General features: G+C 41.0%; 1 protein-coding gene across 1 annotated transcript in view; it reads right to left on the bottom strand.

Moving 5' to 3' along the window:
• The window catches only part of TRPM7 (transient receptor potential cation channel subfamily M member 7), a 38981-nt gene extending 15714 nt beyond the window's left edge, over window positions 1-23267 (bottom strand). Inside the window, exons 1-17 of the mRNA XM_053463761.1 lie at window positions 23071-23267; window positions 8921-8994; window positions 8461-8499; window positions 7360-7558; window positions 6951-7164; window positions 6656-6780; window positions 6394-6565; window positions 6122-6296; window positions 5921-6044; window positions 5155-5227; window positions 4266-4366; window positions 3944-4078; window positions 2851-2991; window positions 2439-2573; window positions 1563-1843; window positions 752-980; window positions 283-438 (exon numbers count right to left, since the gene is read on the bottom strand). Coding sequence (XP_053319736.1) covers window positions 283-438; window positions 752-980; window positions 1563-1843; window positions 2439-2573; window positions 2851-2991; window positions 3944-4078; window positions 4266-4366; window positions 5155-5227; window positions 5921-6044; window positions 6122-6296; window positions 6394-6565; window positions 6656-6780; window positions 6951-7164; window positions 7360-7558; window positions 8461-8499; window positions 8921-8994; window positions 23071-23073 — 2376 coding nt within the window. The 5' untranslated portion in view covers window positions 23074-23267. The remainder of the gene's footprint in view (window positions 1-282; window positions 439-751; window positions 981-1562; window positions 1844-2438; window positions 2574-2850; window positions 2992-3943; window positions 4079-4265; window positions 4367-5154; window positions 5228-5920; window positions 6045-6121; window positions 6297-6393; window positions 6566-6655; window positions 6781-6950; window positions 7165-7359; window positions 7559-8460; window positions 8500-8920; window positions 8995-23070) is intronic.
• Window positions 23268-26141: the final 2874 nt, after the last annotated feature.

The following is a 26141-nucleotide window of genomic DNA, read 5'->3' as shown; positions in this document are numbered from 1 at the left end:
ATACACAGAGCTTTAGCGTTACAGTACAAGGAGTTCATCTGGATATCATAGGCCCTGTAGTTTCCCAGAATTAACTGGTATGAAGAGAAAGAAAAGATAGTACCCCCCCCCACAGCCGTGGCATCTCAGTTTGAACACGGATCATTTTCCAAGGAATTTTATCACCGATTCGGTGTCCACTCAGGCAGTTCTGACTCACCTTCATGGAAGGTATGTGAGCAATGAAAGAGCGAAAGGATTCGGGAAACTCTCTGTTTTAGTTTCACTAACACACACACTTACCATAGGAATGTTTTCGGAAACATGCTGAAAGTTGTTCTCGCTGTCCTCCATGGACATCTGGTGTGCATCTTGAGACTGGGGTATGTGGGACATTTCTGCCTTGGTTTTATATTCAAGCATCAGGATGGCAGGAGGAACTAAAATACTCAAGATGACCTATAAAACACCAAAAAGCAAATATAAAAAGTTATTGAAAATACACACTTGCTATCGAAGACATTATCGCCTGAAGCGATGATACTGTAGTCCAACATTGTAAAGCCTACGCAGCTGGAGAGCGTCCTGCAGGTTACATGAGAAACAACCATTGTAGCAAAGAATATTGCTTTAATTAGTTTGTTTTGGCTCCTACACAGCAACTCCATTGATAACTGTGACAGCAAATTGATACCTTGCTTTAATATTTAACTTTTTACACAATATAATGTACAATAATTGATACTGAATTTTTTTTTTTGCTTCAAAGTACCTTATACCAGGAATTCTTCCTCATGTTTAACCTTCCCATCCACATATCAGATAGCAGCATCTGGGTGCAGGTATGGGCCACAAAACCACGAAGCCGCGAGGATACAGCAAGCTTTAGACAGGTAGAATTGCTCCAGTTTTTCAGTTCATATGTGAGAAGCTTCATTGCCATAGTTTCATCTTGTCGGAAAGACTGATCAAGTAGATCTACAGCCAGCTGTCCAAATTCGCTATATTAATAAACAAGGAAAAAAATAAGAATTTACACTGTATTTATTATTTAAAGTAAGAAAATACATTACTTATCCCCACTTAAACTTCCTTTGGAATTAAATCCTTCGGTACAGAACTACAAGTCAATAAGTTCTGCTGCAGAAGGCATGAAAGGATGACTCAAACCTCCAGAATCACTGAATCAATACGATGACAAATGCTGCTTTCAGTGCTTAATCTTGCTTATGAAGTACCCAAGCTTTTATTATATTTGGCACTATTTTTGCCAAGAATCTGTTTAAATGTTCATTATTGATCGCCTACATACTTATGAGATCTCAGTGTCCCACCAACACAATGCGTCATGATACAGAAATAAAACACTTTTTGTAGATATACAAAACCCACAAAAAATGTATTTGAACAATTCAGGATATACAGGCCTGCATGTATTTATCACTGCAAAGCCCAGCTTTTATCACACAGACTTCACAGCTCATTCTTGAGACAGAGATAAACGAGTGGCTGGCCATGTGAGCAAAAGTAAGGCTCGATCTTTTGCCTTTTTTAATCTTAATTTTAATCTTGAGCTGCAATACCTGGAATGTTCTTTAAATTCTTCAGATGTCTCATCCACCACATCGCTTTGTTTTGCTTCATAGGCCATGGAGCGACATAGCTTGCATGCAACGAGTGCCTTTGCCATGGACTCTTCTCCGTGTTGCCAAAAGAAAAGTGCCATTTTCTGTCTTTTCATGAGCACAGACCAAACCAATAACTCATTGAAAGGGTAAGGAAAGCGTTTCATTTCAGGATCATCAATGTCTACAATCTCATCTTTGGTCCTTTTCTTTCTCCCGTCATCTGCGGATGCATCTTGCTGTAAAGCAAAGTTATTGTAAACACAAAGCTAGTAAAATAAAGCTAAGTCGCTTAAAATTAACAGTATTGAAAAGCAAATTTGCATGACTTATAAAATGTATTCATAAATACACACAAGAACATAACAAAAAGGTTCAGCAATTTAATTATGACAATTAATAGCAGGATACCATGGCCAGTCTGTTTATTATTTATGAACTATCAGGCGAGTTGTGCAGCTTAAAGCATTCACCTTAAATAATAAACCGGTCTGTTGAGGCTACACATACCCAACGTAGGAAAAACCTATGTAGAACATCGAATATTTAACAAGCTAAAAGGGACTGGTGTAAGGAAACAAAATGTAAGGCCCCATAGTTGAAGCATAAGCCTTTTGTAGCACATATAGGACATTTACCCCAAACTCCGTTTACCAGTACGCCCAACACACAAGGGGGGGCGGTGACTCTAGCAGACCAAATGTTAGAAGACAGATTAAAACGTATCCATGCTTGGAATAGATCTAGCCAAATGCTGACTCAACGTGCAGAAGAAGCATCGATCGCCTGTTGTGCGGATGATACTTCTGAAGCACCGGGAGATGATTATCATACCTTTGGTTTATAAGGCTGCGCCGTTTTGATGAAGTGGTTGTGGCGCATTTTCTCCTTTTTATCTGCCCGATTTCCAAAGGATTCGTGATTTTTTCGCATTTGAGGTGTGTTGCTTGACGTGTTTCTTCCCGATCTCTGTAAAAAATGTAAGATCATTCTCGGTTAATGGCATCAGAAGCACCCGATGACCAAAACATAGCTGCATATACAACATGGTTATGTATGCCCGTGCATAGACAGTACACCTTAAGGCCAGGAGATAGAAACCAAGAATATTTCAATGTAATTTGTATTTGTGGCCCTTTATATAAGATGGGGCATTTACACAACCTTCTAAGATCTCCTGTTTTAGATTGCATTTTCACCCGTCAGCATAAATAGATGAATCGGAGAACAGAACAGCGGCACATACCCGATTTCCACCCGGCAGATTGTTGTAAATAATCCGAAAGCGCTTCCTTGTATAAGTGCATCTATAAGTTCCTCCCATCAGGCACTCGATGACAAGGCCCACATCAATGAGCGTGATTTTGTAGCCTGGAGGAAGATTGCCCTATAAACAGCACACTTATATGAGATTAACACAATCAATACTGGCATCTGAAATGCATCAATTCACAACCGAAATGGCATAAGGATGGCAACCAGTACATAGAAACCTCAACAGAAATAAGCATGCAACCCTACATATGTACAGTATCAGACTTAAAAAATCAAGAAGCCAAAAAATCCATCATAAAATATCATTCAAGACAAATTCAATGAAACACTAGAAGAAAAAAAATGCACATTTTCCAATTTCTTCCTTAACGCAACCATAAATATATTTTTTGCGGTTTAGTGAACAAATGAAAGCTTACAGCTTGTGAGTTTAATAAAAGGTTATTGTTGAATATCTAATAGCAAGGAAATAGGAAACTGGATTTCACTTTACCTGTTTCACATCTCGAACTAGATGAAACAGAATTGGGTTAGTAGGACCTTGTTTCTTTAAATGGAAAAGAGAAATATGCGTGAATAATGTTATATAGTTAATATATCTCATAGCTTTACTGTGATAAAGGTAAAAATGAGAAATGTATCACAAAAACGCAAGTCATGTTTTTGTAAGTATATTACATGTTTGGATCAGGAGATCAAAATCACTAATCGCACCGAAGTATATGCAAAACATTGACACTTGTCGTGCAAAAGTATTTGCAGGAAATAATGGAGGTTAGAAGTAAATAAATCAAGCTTTAGTGCCCCAAGATGGACAGGAAAACAATTTACATTTTCAAAAACAGAATTAAAAAAAAACACACACAACCTTGGGTTTAACTGCGAATGCATATTATACATATGGGTGCAAGCTGCTCAAAGTATTGCAGGTAACTTACAATAGGCATTGACATTTTAAAGCCTAGTTTTAAAAAAAAAAAAAAAGGTGTGAAAATGCTACATTGCATGAGAACTTGGTTAACTAAAGAGTTCTAGATCGCGTTGTCAGAGCAGTGATAACTTACAGTGTTATACAGTTCTTCCAGCCGGGGGATCGTGAGGAATTTGTGCATGCTGACTCCGTTCTCTATAAGAAGTTTAACAAAAGAGACTCTATCCATCACAAGGGCGTCCAACATGGCTTGTTCCAAAGAGCCAACCTGAACAGTAAGAAAAGGTGTCACATGTACTAAAATGTTTAACAATAATTCAACCACAATAGCGAAAAAGGCCGTGGGGGATAAAACCTTATCCTAGAACACAAAGTGTGTTGTAGGTTGAAATAAAATATTTATTTATACATATTGTTAAGACAATCTGTCCAGAATGATTTTTAAAAATACCCACCAGCCACTGTTGTCCGTAGACAAAAACATGGTTTTTCGCAATGTCGACTCTGTCCCATGCCAGGGTTAGAATCAACTGGTCCAGTGCAGAAGCATTTGTGCCTATCCAGAAAAACACATTATACAAACTTTATAAAAATATATAAAAGGTCATTCAGACAATCATTTTTAAAAATAATTTTTATGCATGTAATCGTTTGGGCATCATCTTAAAATATTTCCGCATAGAGGGATTAATCAGTTTCCGTGCCACGCGGCTCTTTGGCTTGCAGGATAAGTGATCAAACCCATCTTTTGGCCAGTAATGCACACGTGCGGATGCTCGTGAGATTTCCATGTCTAACGAGAGCCGCTGCGCACAAGAACAGATAAGGACTCCCATTTATTTCAATGGCAGCTCTTTCCTGCTTTAAGCACCTGAAACCGAATAATGGAACACAAAGTGGGCAGCGCACTGCGGGGTCTTTTCTCGCTTATAGGAAAAGAACACAAATGAAAGTACTTTAATATGTATTGCCTGCTGGTGAGGCTGTATGGGACACTAAACTGCCCCTTTAAAGGGAAACTATAAAGCAAGAGAATGTTACTTAACTAAGAAATTATAACCAAAGTCTGTTATTTATGGACCCCATGTGTAATCTCTATGCTATCAATAGCACGTATCAGCACTCTGACGAAGTCTTACAGCAGTGATAAAGCACTGGATACAAGCCATTTTTCAATAGGAAGAATCACTTTTTTGCTTTCGTATCGAAACTAAAGTTACAAGTTTATTGGCAAAAGTTCACTCTGTGCCCAGACTACTTTTAGCGCCCATCTCTGGACTAGATTACTTACTAGAATTAAAATAATTTCACAACAAAGCTGATGTGCACCCTCGCCAACATTACCTTTAAGAAGGGCTGTTAAAATTGCAACGTCAATGTCCTGGTGCTCGTCCGAGCCAATGTGAAATACCGTTATCTGTTTAAAGAAATATACACATAAACATTAAGTATACAGCAGGGGCTATAATATATTGAATATAATTTATGCCATATTTTCATGAGGTTTTATTCTACATTGGCGAAGACATAATATCCACATTATTCACTTGGTTGTTGCACCCCACATAACTTAGCTAAACGAGGCTAAGACGCGTGACAAGTATATTGTGTATCAAATATAATATACACATTCTATATAACGCTATACCCATATACAATGTAACAATATCAGTGTGCTAGATTTCTGCAAGTTCATCAAATGTTGAGCAGCTAATGTATTCGCGATCAAGTTACAATCATTGCAGATTTTGATGGGGTTGATGTAGCTCAGGCAACATTTATAAATCTATAAAGAACACTGAAACCCAAGACGTTCATTTATTGTGTGTTTTACAGTTAAGCAATCGATATTTGTAGTACGATTATTATTTTACAGTTATTCAATAACGGAAGCTGTATGTATTTTCTGTTCTCCTGTGATGATTCGCTACTGGTTTTGTTTCCCATTCATATAAACCTTTTTAGGAGAACAGACGGCCAGTGTGCAGATCTTTACCCAATAATTCAGATGTACATTTTAACTGAATTTGTAGTGTTGATTTACACGATCCAGGGAACACTCTGCTGTATTTAATAAAAGATGCACTGTGAGGTTTTTCTAGCAACTTACAAGTTCCTTGCTTTTCATACACTCTATCACATTCTGGAAAAGATGAACGGCTTCAGACTGGCTGAAGTTGAAGGTCTTTTTGATTGTAGAAATGATCTCCGAGTCGGCACCATCGGGTAGCTCCCTGAAAGGAACCATGTGTTAACAGGAAGTAGTCAATGAGCAGGGATACCCTTTCCCACAAAACAAATCAATACATACCCTGCGTCGTCTGTCTGCTTATGCACATAAGCCAAGATATCAGCAGCTCTCCCAGTTCCTTCACAAACAACAACGGGGACGGGTGGGCTCTCCTGGAGGTACTCCAGCACGGTCAGGATGACATTAGGGCCTCCTTCAAATATAAGTGCTACGACTGGGACTCCTTGGCCAATACCTGGATATAAAGCAAAATTGAAATATTTGAGAAAAGTCTCAGTCTAAAGTCTTTTGTAAACACAGGGCGAGAGTGTCTAAAGAAAAGGAAAACGTACGTGCGTGGATGCGTTGTAAGTTTATCGTTTTTTCCAGTTCTCTTCTTAAGCTCACTTCAGCTCCATATTTTCCAACAGTTCCATCATCAACCAGTATGAAATGGGAATGAAGGTTATTGAGGACGTTGAGTTTGCTGAGGGGATTGAGGAGCGTTTGGTATGGAGCGATAACCTAGAGATAGTGAGGGAATGAAATAAATCGGTACTTCATAGTCCATGAACTCTTCAGTAAGCCATTCACAGCTTGGACAACATTACTCACATCTCTTCCAACAAGGTCGTTTCGGTTTTCAATAACTCCCCATGGCGCTATTCCAATGGTGCAAATTTTTCTGGAAGATCTTGAAGCGTGTTCTTTAAGTGCATCACCAACATGTTTCGCGACACCTGTTCCCACAGAAGACAACAGAAAAAGTGGGGGGAAACAAACAATAGAAATTAGATTTTGCAATACTAATGGTTTCTTACACACATCCAAGGGCTAAAGGCGCCATTTTGTTGGTGAACCATTTGACATACAGGGCTTGTGTTTGCCAAATTAAAGGAAAGTGTTTTACCAGCATTGACGCCGCCAGTAACAATCCAGGCTCCTGTGGTCACTGCAGCTTTGATTAGACCCTTGCCAATTAATTGTTTGACGCGAGGATGGAGCTCAAATTTCTGCATTCCCCCATGCACAGAAATAAGAAGTTTGGGTAATTCCATTTGCCATTCTTTAAGCAGCAGCTGTAAAATTGCTTCAGGTTTGGAGTCGTAGGACAATCGTACATACTAAAAAAGATAAGAATGAATATGCTTTATTAGATAAAGAAATAATTAAAACCGTGTGCACGGCAGCAGATTCTTTAATCGTGTTACCCTCTATAGGGGTCATTGTTGAAAGGTGACTAAACAGGACATGAAATTACAAAAACCCTAGGACTCTGAGAAGAGGAACGCCATTGATTTATTTATTTTTTTTATTACCTTGGCTCTGTAGGAGTGTGAACCGCCTTGAAAGTTTATAACACCAAATGCGTCTGTTGGGCTCTCCTCTGTGTGTTTTTCTACAGACCATTCTTCTAAATCATCCACGAAATTTTCACCTAGTTTCAGATCGGAGTACTTCATAGCAACACTCGCTGTAAAGCAAGCATGTTGTCTGACCAAGCGGCCGCAGCAGCACCTGAGAAAGAATGCCACGTACAATGCACTTAGGTATTCTGACATACATACATTTTTTATATATATTATATATAATAAGCTCTCCTAAAATGTCATGCTCACACCAGACTCTGCTCCTTTCTACTAAAAACAAGAAAATATCCCACATGCAGTCTATACAAAATAGTTATACTGCTTCACAGGGGGATCCTAAAATTTGGCACGACCACAGGGTGGAACAAATAAATATTGCATGAGATGTGTTGGACTTTTCCTGTTCTGAGGCTGGGCTCATCAGTTGACACCTGTAGTAATACAATGCTTCGTTGGTTATAGGATGCAGCGGGGGGGGGGTGTTACAAAAATGCTACAAATTTTTTTTTTTTTTTAAAAAGACATAGCACTATCATTAACCTATCTATATTATATTATATATATATATATATATATATATATATATATATACACACACACACACACACACACACATATATATACACACACACACACCACTGTCAGAATATAAACATTACTCTGCACTGTTTTTATAGCACAGTCAGCTTGACATATACTTACACACACACACAGTTTTTTTGTTTTTTTTGTTTTAAGTACATGGAATAGGAATTGCACATATTGTAAGATTATTTGTGGCAAATAAGCCGGTAAGACCAGCAGTACATTTAATATAACCGTTTGTGTGTGGGGCGTGCAATCCAAAAGTACATCGAATGATCCATCTTGTTTGGAGCTTACTGAGTCACCCAAGACACCTGCATGCATGCATGACATCAGGCTTTCAATCTGCTCCTTAAACTCCATAAAGGAAGCTCATTTAACATCTCAGAGGTAGCTGTACACAGAACACCGGCACAGAGGTTATTTTTGATTTTTGGCAAGTAGAAATAAAAAAAAACTGCAAACCTCACAAGCTGCTGGCAAATCTGGCATCCTGGAAGGCATCTGCAGGAAAAAAGATGTGAGTTCACAGATAAGTGTCTACGGGTGCAGGCAGCCGCACACAAGCACAGTAGCTTCTAACTGGCGCAGCTAGGCTATGGGAGAATGGCTTTCTGAATGTCTTTCACATGCATCCTGAACCTAGATGAAGGAGGGTTAAAACCTTGCCTGAAAACATAAAGGTCTACTTGTTTCTAAATACACAGTTTAGTAAACGCGGCTTTGAATCCAGGCTCTGGTGAAGAAACATGCTCGATGTGGAAAGAATTACTCATTTGCAAATTTTCCATTCTTTCCATGATCAATGCAGAGATAAAATGTATTTAAAAAAGTAATCCCTTATCACTAAATTAGCTTTGCAACCTTATACAAGCTAAACGATCAATGCTAACATGTGTTACTCCTGCCATGGATGGACACCTACCTGTGAGGGTCTTTTGAGCTCGGAATTATATAGGTGCATTCTCTCTTGGTGAAAGTATTTTCTATCCAAGATTTCTGGGACTGCAAAACAAAATATGAACAATGTATCAAAAAAACACAATATACTAATAAGAATCAAAGGCATCGACAGTATATTGGATTCTAATTTACGGCTACAGAGGATTGTTTAGACCCACTTTCATGAAGCTCTGATGAAGTCCATCAAATAATAGTTTAAGGAGAGTTTTCAAAGTCCCATATTCCATAGGCAAAAACCTGTCCACAGTCAGGACTTCAACCTGGTCATCCAGAGGCTATGGATAGACTAAACCTAGAACTGTAGCCAGCCATTATTGGAACAGGAAGACATGTCAGGCCAAGAGTTATTGCAAGTGCAGGTATGTACGTTGTGTACAGGTGTGTAGTAAGGAGGGCAAGGATAGATAACACTTTAAAATGTTATGTTAAAAGGCTATAATTAAAATACAAGCAAAATATTGTTTAAGTAGCTAATAAGCACTTCTAGAAACTATGCCACCATAAAATTGATGTAATTTCGTGGAAAATTACAAGGTTTAAACATCTTGCCAGTGTGTTCATAGCCACCCAGACCTCATTCCAATACCTTTCTAGACAGAAAATGAAATGTTATAAAGCATTGTGTACTTTTAAAGATGCTGACTTTGGAATTACAGAAAGTCTGTTAAGGGCACATTTACCCCACTTTATCAAAAAACCTAGAAGAAAGATGTCCCTGCTCAGCCATAATACAGCGTGAGGAAGTGCTTGTAAAGAATGGTGAGGCCTGGGGTCAGTGAAGGAAATTGGGGACCAAATTATGATATAGCGAGGTACTGTGAGAAGGCAACACCTGGGCTTGGACACTGAGCCAGACCAATACAGGAATAAGTCAAGAGTCCGTTTGATTTACCTATTTATCTATGAAGCAGGCAAAGAAAGTATTCATAGAGGTGCAAACAAAACAAGCAGTACAAACTTGGCTCCTGGAATCTGTTTAGTATTGGTCATAGAAAGAGCCAGGGAATATGACAATTTAAGTAATTCAAGCGAGTACCGTGATTTCCATATGCAATATATAATCAAATAAAGGAAAATATCACTGCAAAGGTGCCCTTCAGTGTGGGCACAGGTTACGTTTGGAGGAGGCAGCCCAACAAGCTTCAAGAATTAATGCATATGAAAGTACTACATACACACATATACTCCCCCCCACCCCCACCCCCATCTTAGGGAGAAGCTGCAGCTCCCCACCCCTCCAAAGTAACCAATCAGTGGCAGGAAAGCACACCCGCTGAAATAACCGGTAGCTCTTCTAACTTCCAGAGACATGTTCAAGCCAGCGCTGGAGCCAACTTGGGGAAAGTCTATCTAGGAGAAGTGTTTAGCCAGGAATATCTCTTGCATGCTAAATAGCTGGGGGGGGGGCAACACTAAAATGTAAAGGGACCTCTCAGTATGTATCCATGTATTCAAGTGCATACGATGGATATAAAGTCCCTTTAAAATGAAGGCACACAGTAGCTCTACACACCGATACAAATAGACTCATGAAAGTGCTTTCCAAGTAACACCAAAATTCCTCATTAGAGACCAGTCACATCGCAAGGTCAACTGCAAACCGCTATCAGCAACAAACAGCTTCGGCAGCACAGAGATATATTTGGGGGAGAGGTCCTGTATCTGCCGCAGAGGTTGCCTGATTATGTTCAACAACCAATACTGGACACATCTGGGGGAAAGATACTTTTTTTACTTTGTGTCAGAGTTTTGCAGACATCTATTCTTGAGAATTCAAAAACGGTGGAAATTATTATTTTGTGGCAAAACTGAAAGTCATATATTAAATCAATATTATTCTGAAAAACTATGTTTAACTGCTTCACTAGCCGAATATATAAAGCATATCATTTACAATAGAATAAAAGGTGCCGTCTCGCCTACATACACACTTAAGAGATTTATAACTAGAAGCAGAATTCAAATCATCATCCATAGTCCTACTATATCTCAATAATTGGTGCAATACAAAAGCACTCCCTGATAGGTTGTTGCCATAGTTTAAAAAACACAAACAAAACAGCCGAAGAAGATTCTCAAGCTTGTCTTGTATTACGTGATTAAACATTCAGGTGAAAGAACAACATGACAGATCTGCTCAATTGATTGTTTAGCTGAGCGAATTGTCCCTGTAAAAGGAAATAATTACAGCGATACGATAAAGCAAACGTATCAAGCGTAAAAACTACAGGAGCAAAGTTCCATAGGAAGATGAGTGTACAACACATTACCGTTTCTAGATACAATGGAGCTCGGAGTTTAGCCTTCCCCAAATCCATGAGCGATGTGCACCAGAGAGATACAAAAAAAAAAAACGTACCCAGTATCACATAGTGGGAGAATTATAATTTGAGGTTTTCAGCTGCGCAGGTTAAGGCAAGGGGAGGAAAAAGTGCAGACTGAGAGAAATCTTACATGGGTACTTATAGGGCAATTGGTCACAGAAACGGCATAGAAGAAGCAATAACATTCATTTTAACATAAAGTAAGTTAAGATGTTCTGCGCCAGATGAAACAGACATGGATTCTGCAGTCGGGGAAAATCTGCTTCACTTAACCTTATATATCTTGAATTCATATATATATATATATATATATATATATATATATATATATATATATATATATATATATATATATATATATATATATACACATATACACATACACATATATATACACATATACACACACACACACACACACACACACAGAAAGGGGAGCGAACAACCCTCATCATAAAAGGCACACACATTCAGATTGATTCTGGGGTGGCCACCTGTATCAAACCGGTAGCTATCCCAAGTTCAGCCCTGATCTAAGCTCTGTGTGTAATATGTCTGTCATTTATGGATATTTATGGATATTAGTGACAATGAATGGAAAACGCCCAATGGTCACTATAAACGAGCACTAATAAAAGAGGGGCCACGTAAGACAATAAAAGGCCATTGGTTTTATATGCTCACAAAAGGAGCCATGACATCTAACCCACAGCTATGAGCAGATGGTAACTCAGCAAAACTCACGTTTTAATTGGCCTGTAATAAAGTCATGTGAATTGCATGAAAATCACAGGACATACTACACCTACTACAACCAAACGATTTCATTAACAGGACAGAGGGGGCAGAAATCCTTTCAATGTCTTCTACCTCACAAGGGCAAATAATCAAGGGTAAAAATATGTCAGACGTATCCACTGTTATGTTGAGGTGACAACCTATCTAGACAAGTATATCATTTAGATTTTTCAGGGCAAAGCTTACCAAGCCTTTTCTCGCATTAAGCTTGTTTAAGGCAAATGCTGTATCTCATCACATGATATAATTTCTTGAGTAACTTTTCATTAGATGCCAAGCCAATAAACAAAAGCAATAAAGAAATATTTTTACATATCAGATACTTGGAGTTCTATTGACAGCACACGATGTCCGTGTCAGTACACAACATATGACAGCGTAAGCACGGTACGATGGGGGTATATCCTATAAATGAGACACAGCCTTGGCGTATAATGCACTGATCAGCAGCATTCTCCTCTGTGTTGTTAGGACTCTTAGGACTTAGGATTCTTGGACTTTGAATGAAACCAAAAAACTTCAGTGTATACTAAAAGTTTTGTGTGTACATTCAAACAGGACAGCCTGTCCAAGACCAGACAAGAATTGGTGGCCCTGGCACTTTAAGGCCAGTGGCCACGTAAAGATGCGCATGCAGCCAACGGTTGGATATGTGTGGCTGCACGCTGCGTTTTTATGCTTTATCCGTCCTCTCACCCCGCACTGCAGCACCCGATCTGCCCCTGTGCCAGATGGCCAGTCCAGGCCTGGTACCGACCCATCGGTACAAAACCCATTAGATGCAGTGAAAGCTATGGGAGGGGGCACCATTTATGAGATACTGCTACACGCTATTCTATTTGTGATTAACACTAGTGGTTAAAATCTAATATTTTCTAATTAATGACTGTAATGGCGACTAAAGACACCTTGGACAGACTTTGTCAATAGCCATGCATAACACATAAGCAATTGAGCACAAGTATAATGAGCTGTGCAAAGAGGTTTTTAGGCATTTTTTACTGAAATATAAAAAAAACTCTTAACACCTGATATATACATACATACATACATGGGAAAAAGCACCCCTCCAGCGTGTCCCAGTTTTGTGTAAGACACACGTGAACGGTCACAGGTCTGCCTACCTACTGTTTTTTTTTTTTTTGCAATAGCTTCAAGGGATAAATTCCACAGCACCAAATATCTTTATCTCACAATCTCACTTGCACTGTGGAAACAACTAAAAGAGTTTATAAATGAACAACCAAATGGGAAGAAATGTGTGTACCCAGCTCTGTCATGTGGCTTCTAATACACACACATAAAATAAAACCTGTGGATAACACCAAAAACAATGAGTTTACACTCACAATACAAAGAGGTTTTACACATGCGACATATCACTTAGATTTGCTATGTTACAACATAAATGTCAATAGGTATTAGCAATGATTAAGTATATATAATTAGAGCTCTGACACCATGGGTTACTATGTACGTCTCCCATGCGGAATGTCTAAATGGGGGAAACATACCCAGGATGTAGAGTTTGGCTCCTAAACCGCAGGAAAAACACACCATATGACAAATTAATGTTCTAAGCATCATTGAAGGTGAACTAAAGGGTTTGGGATAGCAGGCAGTCAGCATGCTTTCAGGTGAAAATTACCTTATAAGCTCCTATATAAGGCTAGGAAGAACCTGAAATAGTAACCTTGATATATTTCCAGTAGGCAGCCCTACTATCTCTAGGCCCACAAGGCACCATCACACCCACAAGGCACCATCACACCCACTTAGATTCTGGGGTACTTGGGAAGCTGACCACACTGTATCATTAACCCCTTTAGTGCCAGGCCAGTGGGCCCATCTGGTCTCCCCGATTCTTTCTGCTGTAAAAAAAAAAAAAAATAATAAAAAAAAAATTTAAATCCCCACTTAGCCACCACTTTCTCAGTAAAGCATTCATAAAAAGGTCCAGTTTCATTTTCCTCATAAAAAAGGAAATATCTATGGGTTTTGGTTCTGTAAAAACTGTGATCTCTCAAAATACCGCTAACAAAACTAAATAATAAAAAGTTTTTCCCATTGACAAACCCATGAACCCACGGTCTTCATTTTAAAAGAAAAGTCTGGAACTTAATTACAGTAATCAAACATCCCCCATGCTGCATAAATATATACAGAGTGAACGCCTCCAGTAAATGATAAATTGTATCAAGGCATGCTTTATTTTCACAAATCAATGGTTTTATAACTTAATGTAAATGTAACATTTTCAAAGCACATAACGATGACTTTAGAGAAGTAACTCAACACACAAGAAGAGATTCTGCTGCACATGTAGAAGGATGTGCTAGACTAACACAGGCTATATAACTAAATACACTGTGTTTGTCAATGTGTAATTGTTTAGGAGAACCGCTTCCCCTGTGGAAGAACTATCCCGTCTAATGGGTCTCCCACCACCGCAGGATGCTTTTCAGTTTAAAGACATGTTCGCGAGTCTGCGAGACATAGCAGGGCTCTTGCCGGAGAGACACGATGGAATCTTCTGCCCCTAAGGGGAAACATTTTAGCACGCTGGACCTTGAAGTAACTTGCACACGGCTGTGCGGGTGGTGTCACAAACATGGCTCGCGATTATCTGGAGCCTTCCGCTTATAAGCTTACGTTTCATTTTTGCACCACTGTTGTTAACTACATGGCATGCCTGAAAATTATTTTCACCTCTCTCTTGTACTCCACAAGAAGAACTATATCATGCAAAACAGCACATCTCGGCTTCTACTATACTAAAACGAATTTATTAAAACTATAATTGGGGAGGGTTGGTCAAAAACACCTATTTTATCTTGTGAAAAAAGCAGGCATTTCATTCTCCTGTCCTGAGGTCATCCACCTCCTTACTTCTTGAAGCTAAGAAAGGCATCCTGAACCAATCAGTTCCCAACAAAGCGGGACAGAAAACTGTAAAAAACTAGACACTTAATGGAGAGAGATAGTAATGAAAACTCTAAAAGGAAGTTACAAAAGCTACTCCCAGCATTACACGCATATGATGGGTTCCTTATATACTTTGCATAATCCGATCGGTTATTACCAACAGCTGGACTTAATGTATTGAACGGCAAAACGTCCTACTTCAGAAAACTGATGGATCTGCTCCAAAAAGAAACCATTGCAGTAACTGCTTTTACCGTAAGTAAATCAGTTTATTGAAATCTAAAGCTGGAGTTTTATGACAATGAGTTCAACTGCTTTGGAGATAACTCGTTAACCTCATGGAGGGTAGGGAACAGCAGCAGCCTGTGGCAGGGCCAGCATTATCTGCTCAATATTCTGTCCTGGGGATCTCTCAGGGTGATGATCAACCATGCAGATGCTGAAACAATGAGGATGAGATACCTCTGTCCATTGTTTTGGTGGATCAGTTGTTTTGATTATATAGCTTTGTTGTAATAGGGAGCTCCTTTCATTCTGGTTTGTCAGAAAAGGCTGTTATTTAGCCAATCTGTTTCACATTGATATCCAGGACTCTAAAGGTGCTGGTCTGCCTTGCCTGCTGAACCCAAACAGTTTTAGAACTAAACATAGCATTACTAACACATTTCTAGTATGTTGAAGGCACCAACCTTTGTCAAAAATAATGTTTTAATCATATCATCATACAATCATAACAGCATATCCCACTCGCAATTTAAGTAAATGCTTAATTCTCATGTGCCAAAAAAACAGACACTTTCCAACGAAACCAAAGGTTCGTGTTGCCTTTTGTGAGATTAAGCCACCAGATGAAAGAACAACATGACGGTTCTAAGGTTTACTTGGTTAACAAGCGAGAGAGCTCAATCGCCGTTTTGTCTAAGCGGAACGGCACCTTTACAGAGTTATTACCAATATTTAATGGATTATTTGCTTCCTTCATCATCCTGATCTTTAAAACGGCATTCCTTTCTGGTTTCTCAATAGAGAGGAGCCAGACGGTTAAGAACACAAAGCCTAGGCATGGACCGCTTGGAGGCGCAGTATTTATGGGATTATTCAAGACATTCAAAATTATAAAACTAAAAACATAATTATTCATTTAATAATGAAAGAACCAGAAATCAAAAACCCATCATTAATATTTATGGACTGTTGAGCTTCACTGAAGTAGATTTGTTGTTTTGATGCCAACGGCTTAGCAATTCTCTGTTGTGTACGGGTCTGGAGACATGAATTAATATGCCGTGTCAATAATGAGCATATTGTATACTAGTAACACTGGCCGAGCATACTTTAAACCTGCAGTGCACCTTTGGCAAACGTCTCATGCTCGTCAAACAAAAGCCATACAACTCATCATAGCCGCATAATGTTAAAATAAACCACTCTGCTTGGGTGATTAATCTGTGGAAGAACCATCTGTATTTATAAATTCCATGTTCGTATATACATATCACGCCGTTATCCAGTCAAAAATATGATTGGACATTCAATTGCGTGTCAACATTCTAAAATCTTGTAATTTCGTAGCGTGTTCTTTCACGCGTCACGGTTCCCATAACTAGAAGTTAGACAAAAAAGCAAAAAAGTAAAGAGTTTGGCAAGACACCATGAGACACATAGCCTAATAGGCCAAACACATCTTCTCCATATTCAACAGATAATAAGACCTAGATGGCTACAGAGACTGCAAGGGGTGGAATAAGATCTACTCTGTAATTAATCTTTGCCATTGGCCATGAAGTAAACACGTCAGCCCTGCCTGGATTAACCAGAAGACACAGAGGGATTCATGAAATCATCATCCAGTTCTGATAACAATTTTACTTACCGACAGAACGGTAAATACGACTTAACATACAATAACGTACTTCTGTTTTACAGCCGTATACATAAAAGTATTTTGACGTAACGTAGACAGAGCGGTCAAAAAAAAGAGAGGCTTTAGGTAAAAAGAAACGCAAAAGCGTCAGCGTAATTAACCCTAATTTTACCTAATCTAGTTTTAATATAAAGGTCAGTAACAGGGACTACTTTGCATGAACATAGCCAAGTTTTCGATTGTGAACCCATGAACTAGATGAGTCTGCTGAACAGCACTGCCAGTTTCTTTCCAGTGATCAAAAGAAACGCCGGCTTTCACAAGGCTCTGAGTGAAACAATACGCTGATAATCTTTATCCTGAGGAATTTACAGACTTAACATTCTCAGTTCAGAGGTCTGGATCCAGACGCACAGTGCCAGGGCCTCAGGTTTCACGCGCAACGCCGTCTGAAGTAATCCAGGAAACAGCAGAGCTTTATGGCACATCACACATCGGGGGCCGTAGTAAACAGGACATCACCCCCCCACAAAGGATGCAGTCATACCGAAAATATAAACGTTTGCATATCCTCTGTTCTCATTCTCCCAGTTCATTATAGGTTTTCATGATTCACTGAATATAACAGTCAGTAGCATCCCTGACAACATTAAAAGCCCCCCCCATGACACTTGCACTCCCCCAAAAACACACACACACCTTGGATCTCTCTCGGTGATCCCGGCTCACAGTACAAAGGGGAGACCTGCCACATGGATCACCCCTTTACCTCTCAGCACCCCAAAATCTGGACTGTCCCACATGACCCGTGACAGCTGGGAAGTATGCAATAGTGGCTCTTTGAGGGGGTGCATTCAGCAGAACATGAGTGGAATCTTCTACTACCTGATATGACTATACATTATACAAAGTCAATGCAGCTGGAATGTTCAATATGTTCGCCACTCCCAGTTTAGTAAATGCATCTCTTCATATTTTCTTAAGTCTTGTTAAACCACTCAGGTATATTCAATGCAAAGTTTGAGTCACGCGCGAATTACTACCAATACGTATAAATGCTTTACATGGGGTGCGACATACCAAAGACACCTGAAACAAAGGTGAAGCGGGACCAGCTGCCAACATTACAGTCACACATATATACATACATATATATATATATATATATAAATATATTTTTTTTTTAATCACCATGCATATTAGTAACAAACCTCATTTTATATCCAGTAAATGACTTTTTCCCTTATGCTTCAAGACGAGCTGTGTGCAGACACTTTAGTCATTTCTGTGTGACTCACGGCCGTAGTGACTAAATCAAACATTCTGTAAAAATGACTTATGCATAAAGACTAATTCTGGCTCCAAGTGAAGTTAAAGTGGAAGGTGTCCTAACTGCAGTTTGATGACATCATAGCAGCCAGGGGCACTCTAAGGCGCATGCATGGCACCCAGAAGCCGACGTTTCCAATGCTGTCATGTAAAGTGCTTCACGTGACTCTGTGGTAGCAGGGCAGTGAAGACAGGGATCTACTCGAGGGAAGTGGAGAGTTGGCACCAATGATAGAGAGAGGAAGCGTGTATATATACGCATATGAATGAGTGTATGGTGTTGGAGAGTGAGTGTGTATTACAGCATGATGTCAGAGTGTGCATGTGTTAGCAGCATGTGTGTGCATGTAAATGTACAGTGTTAGCATGAATGTGTGTTTATCCATACTTGTCAGAATACATGTATGGGTGTTAGCATATTGTGCTAGAGAGTCAGGGTGAGCCTAGGGTTTAGCGATGTGCGGGAGAAGAGGAAGGAAGATATTGAGTGCACACGTGTAAATGTATGGTGTTAGAGTAAGTCTGCGTGTTAGTATGTGTACATTTTAGTTACGGGGAGAGATGCTGAAGAAATACTGCACCCAGGTGCCATTAAACATATCACTTATCAGGCTAATCCCTGACAGCAGCCACTGGAAGCTACTGGAATTTTAACAGTGCAGTCTCTTGCAAGATCAGCAAGAAGCCGTCTGTCTAGAGAGACACAGACGTGGTTATGGAAACTGTGTGAAACAGAAGCGAATTCACTTAAGCACCGAGTTACAGCACACACTATGCTAGATACGTAGAACAATCTCTATACAAGTGTGCATGTATTCATTTAAGATCATCTCATAGACCTGATTTCGGCAATCTGTACATTTCAACTACTTTTGACTCTCTAATACCCATTAAGGAGGAGTCGTAAAAGCAAGCCGAAAAAAGGTGAATGTGATGCCTTCTTAGAAACCAAGTATAGAAGGAAAAACACACACCAGACACAGTGGGCATGATGTTGAATTGCAAGCCCAAATGGCAAGAATTACACAGTAACAAACAAAAACGCACATAAAACACAAACAGAATCGTCAGTTTATTTCTTGAAAAACTATAAGGAACGCGTGCTGAGGATATATAGCGGCACAAGTGTTATATCGGAAGTGCAAGTGCTCTAAAAATAAAGTTGCTTACAATCTGGCACGAACGAGGCCGTCGCAATGTAACCTGTTCTGTCAATGCTACCAGGTCGTATCCGCATGTAATCAAAGACTTTCCATAGATCGACGGCCAACTCTCTCTGTTCTCAAGCTCGAACTTACTCCACAGCCCCTGATTCTCACAAAAAGGATTTCCTGCCTGTGAATTAATGAGTTCATAGCCACACAACCCTCAAGCCAAACGGAATTTGTATATAACTTCTACTTGGCATGATTGCCCCTGTTGCACAACAAGAGTCCTTCTGGTGCTGTGTGTGTTTACACAAATGATACAAAAACCATGTATATAAAAGGGTAGGGGGGGGACTTATCACAACATACAAAAAATATTCATGGTCTGCCTATTGCACTCACAAGGGAAAACTTTACCAGTCCATTATAACCCCGGCTGCAACAGGTAAGGGAATACTACAAGGAAGGGCTGTAAAGCTTTGGATTCCGCTACCCAAGCTTTTTCTGGCAAGGTATAGCACTCATTGGCATTCACTGTATAGTTATACTTAAGGACATTTCCCTCTTCGGGATAAATGTGTGATGAGACTAAAAGATTGTATAGATCCAACATTGTTACATTGGCATATGAGGGTGTGTGTTATATAATTATTTTATTTTTGTTACAAAGCATCACAGCTATAACTATGCCAAGAGAAGTCTCGTAACTCCAGGTGTGATCACTCATCGACATCCTCTTCCAAAGGGCTTGAATGAAACATTGTAGCTCCAGGTGTTTGGACCATCTGCACAATGACACACAGAGTCTCCAAGATCAACAGCTATTATTGATACATCCACTTGGATAACTGTAACAAAGTCACTTCTTCACTATAACAGTAAAGAGCTGAGTCTGGTGCAATGGAATACAGAAGTTTCAACAACTTTTAATGGTGATAAGTAGTACAATTGTTGAAAATACTGCTTATCAACCATGGAGTGCCTCCTGCTCCAACGCGAACAAATTAAGGAATTTAAGATCTTTCCGAACACTGCCTCTGATTATTATACCCCATATTCCAGTATTAGGTGACACCACCATGCAAGCAGATGGAAGCGCAAGGGACTCAATAGATGATTGGTTGACTACGTACATGGGGAACACAAGTCCCGCTCCATCAATCCTTCAGAGATCTACAGCGGCAGAAATCATAAGGATCTGAAGTAGTCCAAGATGGTAAGCAGCAGAAGCAGACAGTCCGGCGGGCCGACGCACTTATGCAGCCCCACCAACAAATAATGCATTATAAAGTATACCGTAGGTACTTTAATGTGCAGAAAGAGAGAAGTCAAAAGCCTGGAATTCGATCACAATGTAAGCGTATTGTATCCACCGAGCTACACTCTGCAAGTTACTGAAATAATTTTTTGTTATACTGTCAGCAAGCAGATATCAGACCATGGAGGAGGGAAGCTGCAGCAGCATCTATCTCAGGTAAGTTTGTTTTTTTCAGTACTAACAAAGTACTGAAATATGCATTCTTCTTTAGTGTCGGGACAGCAAATTGTCACTTAAACGTGACTACTTGATCCGGCCAGCATGCACTACTACCTGTGTGACCTTTTGCAGATTTACAGTAACTGCATGCAAACAGACTCCTATTGCCTTCTATCCTGCCCTTACTACTTACAGCCATAAGCCACATTTACCGGCCCAGGGCTAGACGAATGTCACGCATTCCTATAAGCCACGAATCCCGCACTACTCCCACAAGGGGGTCATGTACCGCTGCGTTACGTGTCCCTGACGTGCTCCCAGCTACTGGAGGTTGTGTTGGAAGAAAAAGCTTTGTACAGAGCCGGCTGACACAGGAATTAGCCCTGTATAGAGGAGATTAGCGGGTCTGGCAGGCGGTACCCTAAGTGCCAGGAAGCAATTCCTGGTCAACACGGCGACCCGGTGCCTGAGATTTATCAAAGACCTGCCTTAACATGCAACATTTTAATGGCAAAAATGTACTCTTCTCTTTCACGGTTGAACCCAGGGAAAAGCGCAAGAACGCCGGCTCCCGGCATCTGTGCATTGGGCGCCGAGAGGGCATTCATGGACTCCCATTATTGGACACCCAGCCCCGCTAGCTGATTGACATTGGGAGACAGCCCCAATATAAGCCAAATCATATACCATAAAGGACAATACAGCACTTTGCAAGGTGTGGTAGGTAATGTTCCTGGTGCAGGTACATTTAAGCGACGGTGCAGTAACACTTAATTAACCCCATCAGGGCCAGAACGCGAGGGCACTTTTTAGGACGCGTGTTCTACTGAGCAGAAGACACATTAACACTTATCACAGCGGCATGGTTATGTATGTTGCAACTAATACAGACGGAAGCAATGATGTTTAAATAGTTGTGTTGTAAATGTATGGCAGCTTTTCCAAATTAAAACCACAGCCCTGGAACCGGGAATTTAAAGAACCGGCAATGAGATCCATTTGACTCAGGCCAGCACATTTTGACTAGTAGGTATGACAGCTATCAAGCATGTCACGGCTCAGCTGCCAGCATGATATATGTCCACAGTCACTTTATCAGCCCGTGGCATTCCAGTGACTCGCACTCACACAGCCCCCCGTCCAGTACCTCCGCATACTCCGCAGGACGTATATAAAAATATACATGGTATCTGCTTATACACGCACTCTAAAGAGCTCGGGACACATACTGGATAGTACTTAACTAGTCCTTGGTTACAGTGACATTAAATTATCAGACGCGTCCATCACCCAAAAATCTCCCAACCACGGCCAGTACCGAAAATGCCCATCATCATCACATTGTGCTGCGAACGGAGAAACGTTAAAGGTGCGCACTTGGTATTAGCATTTGTTGAACTGATTGCCTGTATTAGGAGCCCAAGGACATTCAGTTCTGTTCTCACATCGACTGGCAGAATGTCTCGGTGGAAGTGAAACCTGCCTTAATGTTTTAAGCCATTAAATGCAAGAGTATTGAGCAGGCATCCACAGCAGCCACATTAACTTCTATATCCTAACCCCAGCCTTAGTTAATCAAACTCGCTGGTAGTAAAACGACATTGCAGAATACACAATAACACCTAAAGTATGCCAAATGTTCAAAACAAATAGTCAACGGCTGCGGCATCTTCCCAAAGTGACCGATCAGCCATATCAGCACATATGGCAAAGATAATGCCTAATATGCCTGGAGAACAGACCTAGTCTTGGAAGCTTGCAATCTGTTATACTTCAGTTAGCCAATATGGGTAGCATCTTTACACAATTTCATCAAATCTAAAGGTCAGACAATAACCCACTTTGGTTAAGATTTTTAAGATTAAACAAAGGAATATTTTAATCCAGGTCGATGTAAACCGTCACAAGTTAGGGGACACTTTACCTGACTTAGAGGAATTCCCCAGCCCTGACTGCAGCATTACTAAGGGGGGCATGAACTTTAACAACACGAAGCACGGGGAGGTTAACTCTATCCGCACTGGATAATGGGCCGGTGATCACAGCCCCATACACCGCACGCACACACAGTATAGATGAGTACCGGGCTGGGTTCATCTAATTAAGGGGGTGTTTCTCCTCACGCCCATTTGGTTTAGTCCTCTCACTCCCTGTGAGGCTGTCCCACCTCCTCCCACCCCTATCTGCCGGGGTCCTCCGGTTTCACACCGGCGAATCCCCCGGGGCCTGCGCACACTTTCTTCCTACCATTCTCTTCACCACGCAGACTCAGGCAAGTCTCCTCCGGGGCTTTCAGCCATCTATTGTGGATATCCTGTGTGGGGTTAAATCCCGCAGCCCGTGAAACAGTTTGGCCAGCAGCTGTCTCCGCTCCGGACCTAGCGGAGGATGAGTCTTTCATAATGGTGCCACTCCGGACTGGAGGAGGTCGGCAAGCGCCTGGCTGCCTGTCACGTGTTAGTGTGACGTCAAACGTCAAATGAGCGCTCGACGCGGCGCGAGTAACAGAGAAAGAAAAAAAAAACCTCTGTGGAATGCTTAGGTCCGGAGCTCACGCCCCGATGGGCGTGCCATGGAGGGGGCGTTCTCTGGGAGGAACCCTTGATACTGCGTAGGCGTAGCTAATGGGAATGGTCGTGGTTACTGCAGCGTGAGGATGTGTTAATGTAAATTATCGTTGATTATTAGGAACGCCAAAGACAGGTGTAATAATATAACAATATTTCTACGTATGCCGTTACGTGGCCCTTTACTACGTACCAACGTGAGGCCGATGACGAGTGCGTGGCGTCACGCACATTTCTTTACCCAATATATAAGTGACGTCATGGCATGTCACTAGGTTTATCGTAATCGTTACACGCCTTATGGCAGCTGTCCTGGTTTCCCCAGGAGGAGCAGTAGTAACGAATGGAGAATTGCTCGACTAGCTTTTATGTCTACAGAGGGGTTTATTCACTTAACGGGGAGTTTGCAGGAGAGTTGTGGTTTTTTAACCTCCCCACTTCTCTATTCATCATGAAGGGTCTATGCTGGCAGGGTTCTCCAGCAAGAATGACTGAGCTGGCCCTGCACAATGTGTAATTCAATGTGTAAGGAAACTGAAGAAAGCTAATTATTATTATACAGGGCAGCCAAGCTCTTCCCGCTGCAGAGGCTTCTTAGGGATGGACTTTCCTGATAAACCCCGGGGACCTTAACTTACTTTACAGAAAAACAATGAGTAATCTGCGTCTCTTCCCTTCACCCTATAAGAGGCTCCCCAAACAGCGGGACCCCCAGGTAGCCTCTTACAGGCTCATACAGCCTGAATACAGGTGGGTATTAGCTGGAAGTACCTTCCCCTTGTGCATTTACCCCTGGTGGACCAAGCAGGTAAGCAGTTTATCCCGTGTGAAAGCCGATTTTCGCCATTTACAGAAGTGACACTCTGTTTTTTTTGGGGATTTTTTACAATTAAAAATGTCAGCGCATGCCGTCACATGGAAAGCTGGATAATCGCATGATGGATCTTCTTGGACCAGCAACGAAAAGCAGTTAAACACAAGCTTTTCGGAACACAGAGGTCTCTTCTTTGGATGGAATGAAGAAGATCACAAGTGAAGACGATTCCATCTGAAGAAAAGAAACTCTTGTTTAACGTGAGCTCTCTTTCTATGTTGGTCCAATAAAAGGTATCAGCTTCACCTAAGGACTCCGTCTTTTCTTGGGCCGGACACTGGAAACCCTAAAGTGTGCAGTTGAGGACCTGCAAATATTTTAATGGAATTAACAGAGTGGGAAAGGTGACATTTTCTGTAGAATCCATGGTTAAAAGAGGACACTGCAGATGCATGGAAGTCCCTTCCAGAAGAGGTGGTAGTAATATTTCAGGAATCTTAAATGCCTGTTATAGAAACCCTGCCGCCCTAAGCAGCATACAAATATCATGGAAGAATGCCCGTTTCTGTAACAGGCACAGTAAACATCATACAGCTGTGTATTCATGAGTCCTCAGGACCCAATTCTGGAAGGGCCTCACTTTTTATAGCCTCTGTTTTTTGGGCATAGCATCATAGCCCAGTGCTATGGAGGGTTGGCCAGCTAGGCAGAGACCACCATACTGAAATAACCAGTTACAAGGAAAATATCTGATCTCCTTAACCCACATATTGAGCACACTGGGAAGCCCAAACACCCCCTAGGATGATCCGAACCATATAATACTGCTGTCACCCCTCCCTACCCCCAAGTAATGCAGCACAAGGGCTGCCACCCCCTGGACCCAAGGCTTAGTATTCTTAAGGTAATCTTCCCCCAGTAATACAGCACAGGGGACTGCCACCCCTGGACCTGAAGCTTAGTATTCTTAAGGTGATCTACCCCCCAGTAATTCAGCATAGGGGGCTGCCACCCCCGGACCCGAGGCTTAGTATTCTTAAGGTGATCTGCCCCCCAGTAACGCAGCTCAGCTACTGGCACCCCCTGCATCTGATACCTTAGTCTGCCTAACGCAGAATACACCAATGACCTCATTCACAAGGTTACATCAATAATGATATTCCTTTGCTTCACGGCATCACTTAATTGTTTAATGACCTCCTACCAGGAATCAGCACATTAAGGGACTAATTAGATATTAACTGAAGTGTCTAGAGCCGTTACGTTACACACTTTGCCAATGTTTCTTTTTTCCTTATTAAAAGTTCAAAGTAGAACAAAAGGCCGAGCTTCTCTCATGCCATATCCATTCTGCTCCATATACCTTTACCATACCTTAACCTAAAGCCCCAAAATGTCATTAATCTACCGCAAACCCCACCGTTCCAGAGAGCTTTGAACCAATGAGGAAAAGAGCGCAGGCTCAGCGGCAGTCATCACTGCACATGTGCCTTAACCCGAAATGTTTACTTAGGACGCGTTCCACTACAACCTTTGATACATGACCCTCTTTCCAAGGACAATGAAATGCAACAGGATATTATACATGAAAGCGAGGAAGTCTGTAGATGGGAGAGCCGAGTGTGACAAGTGGAAAACCCACAACAATAAAATAACAGGAGGGACGTCCGACTGCCAAATCCACACATTTTATACAAATGTCCGATTGCGATTATCCCTAGAAGATGTGCTAGGAGTGCCATTCAAACCTTATAACAACAACTGCAACACAGGCATTTCATAGACTGATGGGCGATATAGTGAAGATGTAGCCGATGTAAGCAATGGACGTGAGGTATGGGTATATCCAGTCTCGGGCACAGCTACTGGGTGACCTTGGCTTAATTGTCCAATGTCTTCCAAATCCAAAGTTCTGCAGCTGTTGACCCTACTCTTTT

Source organism: Spea bombifrons, chromosome 4 (assembly GCF_027358695.1).
Source record: "Spea bombifrons isolate aSpeBom1 chromosome 4, aSpeBom1.2.pri, whole genome shotgun sequence".
NCBI classification, from domain to species: Eukaryota; Metazoa; Chordata; class Amphibia; order Anura; family Pelobatidae; genus Spea; species Spea bombifrons.
The sequence above is the reverse complement of the archived record's forward strand: the minus strand, read 5'-3'. Positions and strand labels throughout refer to the sequence as shown.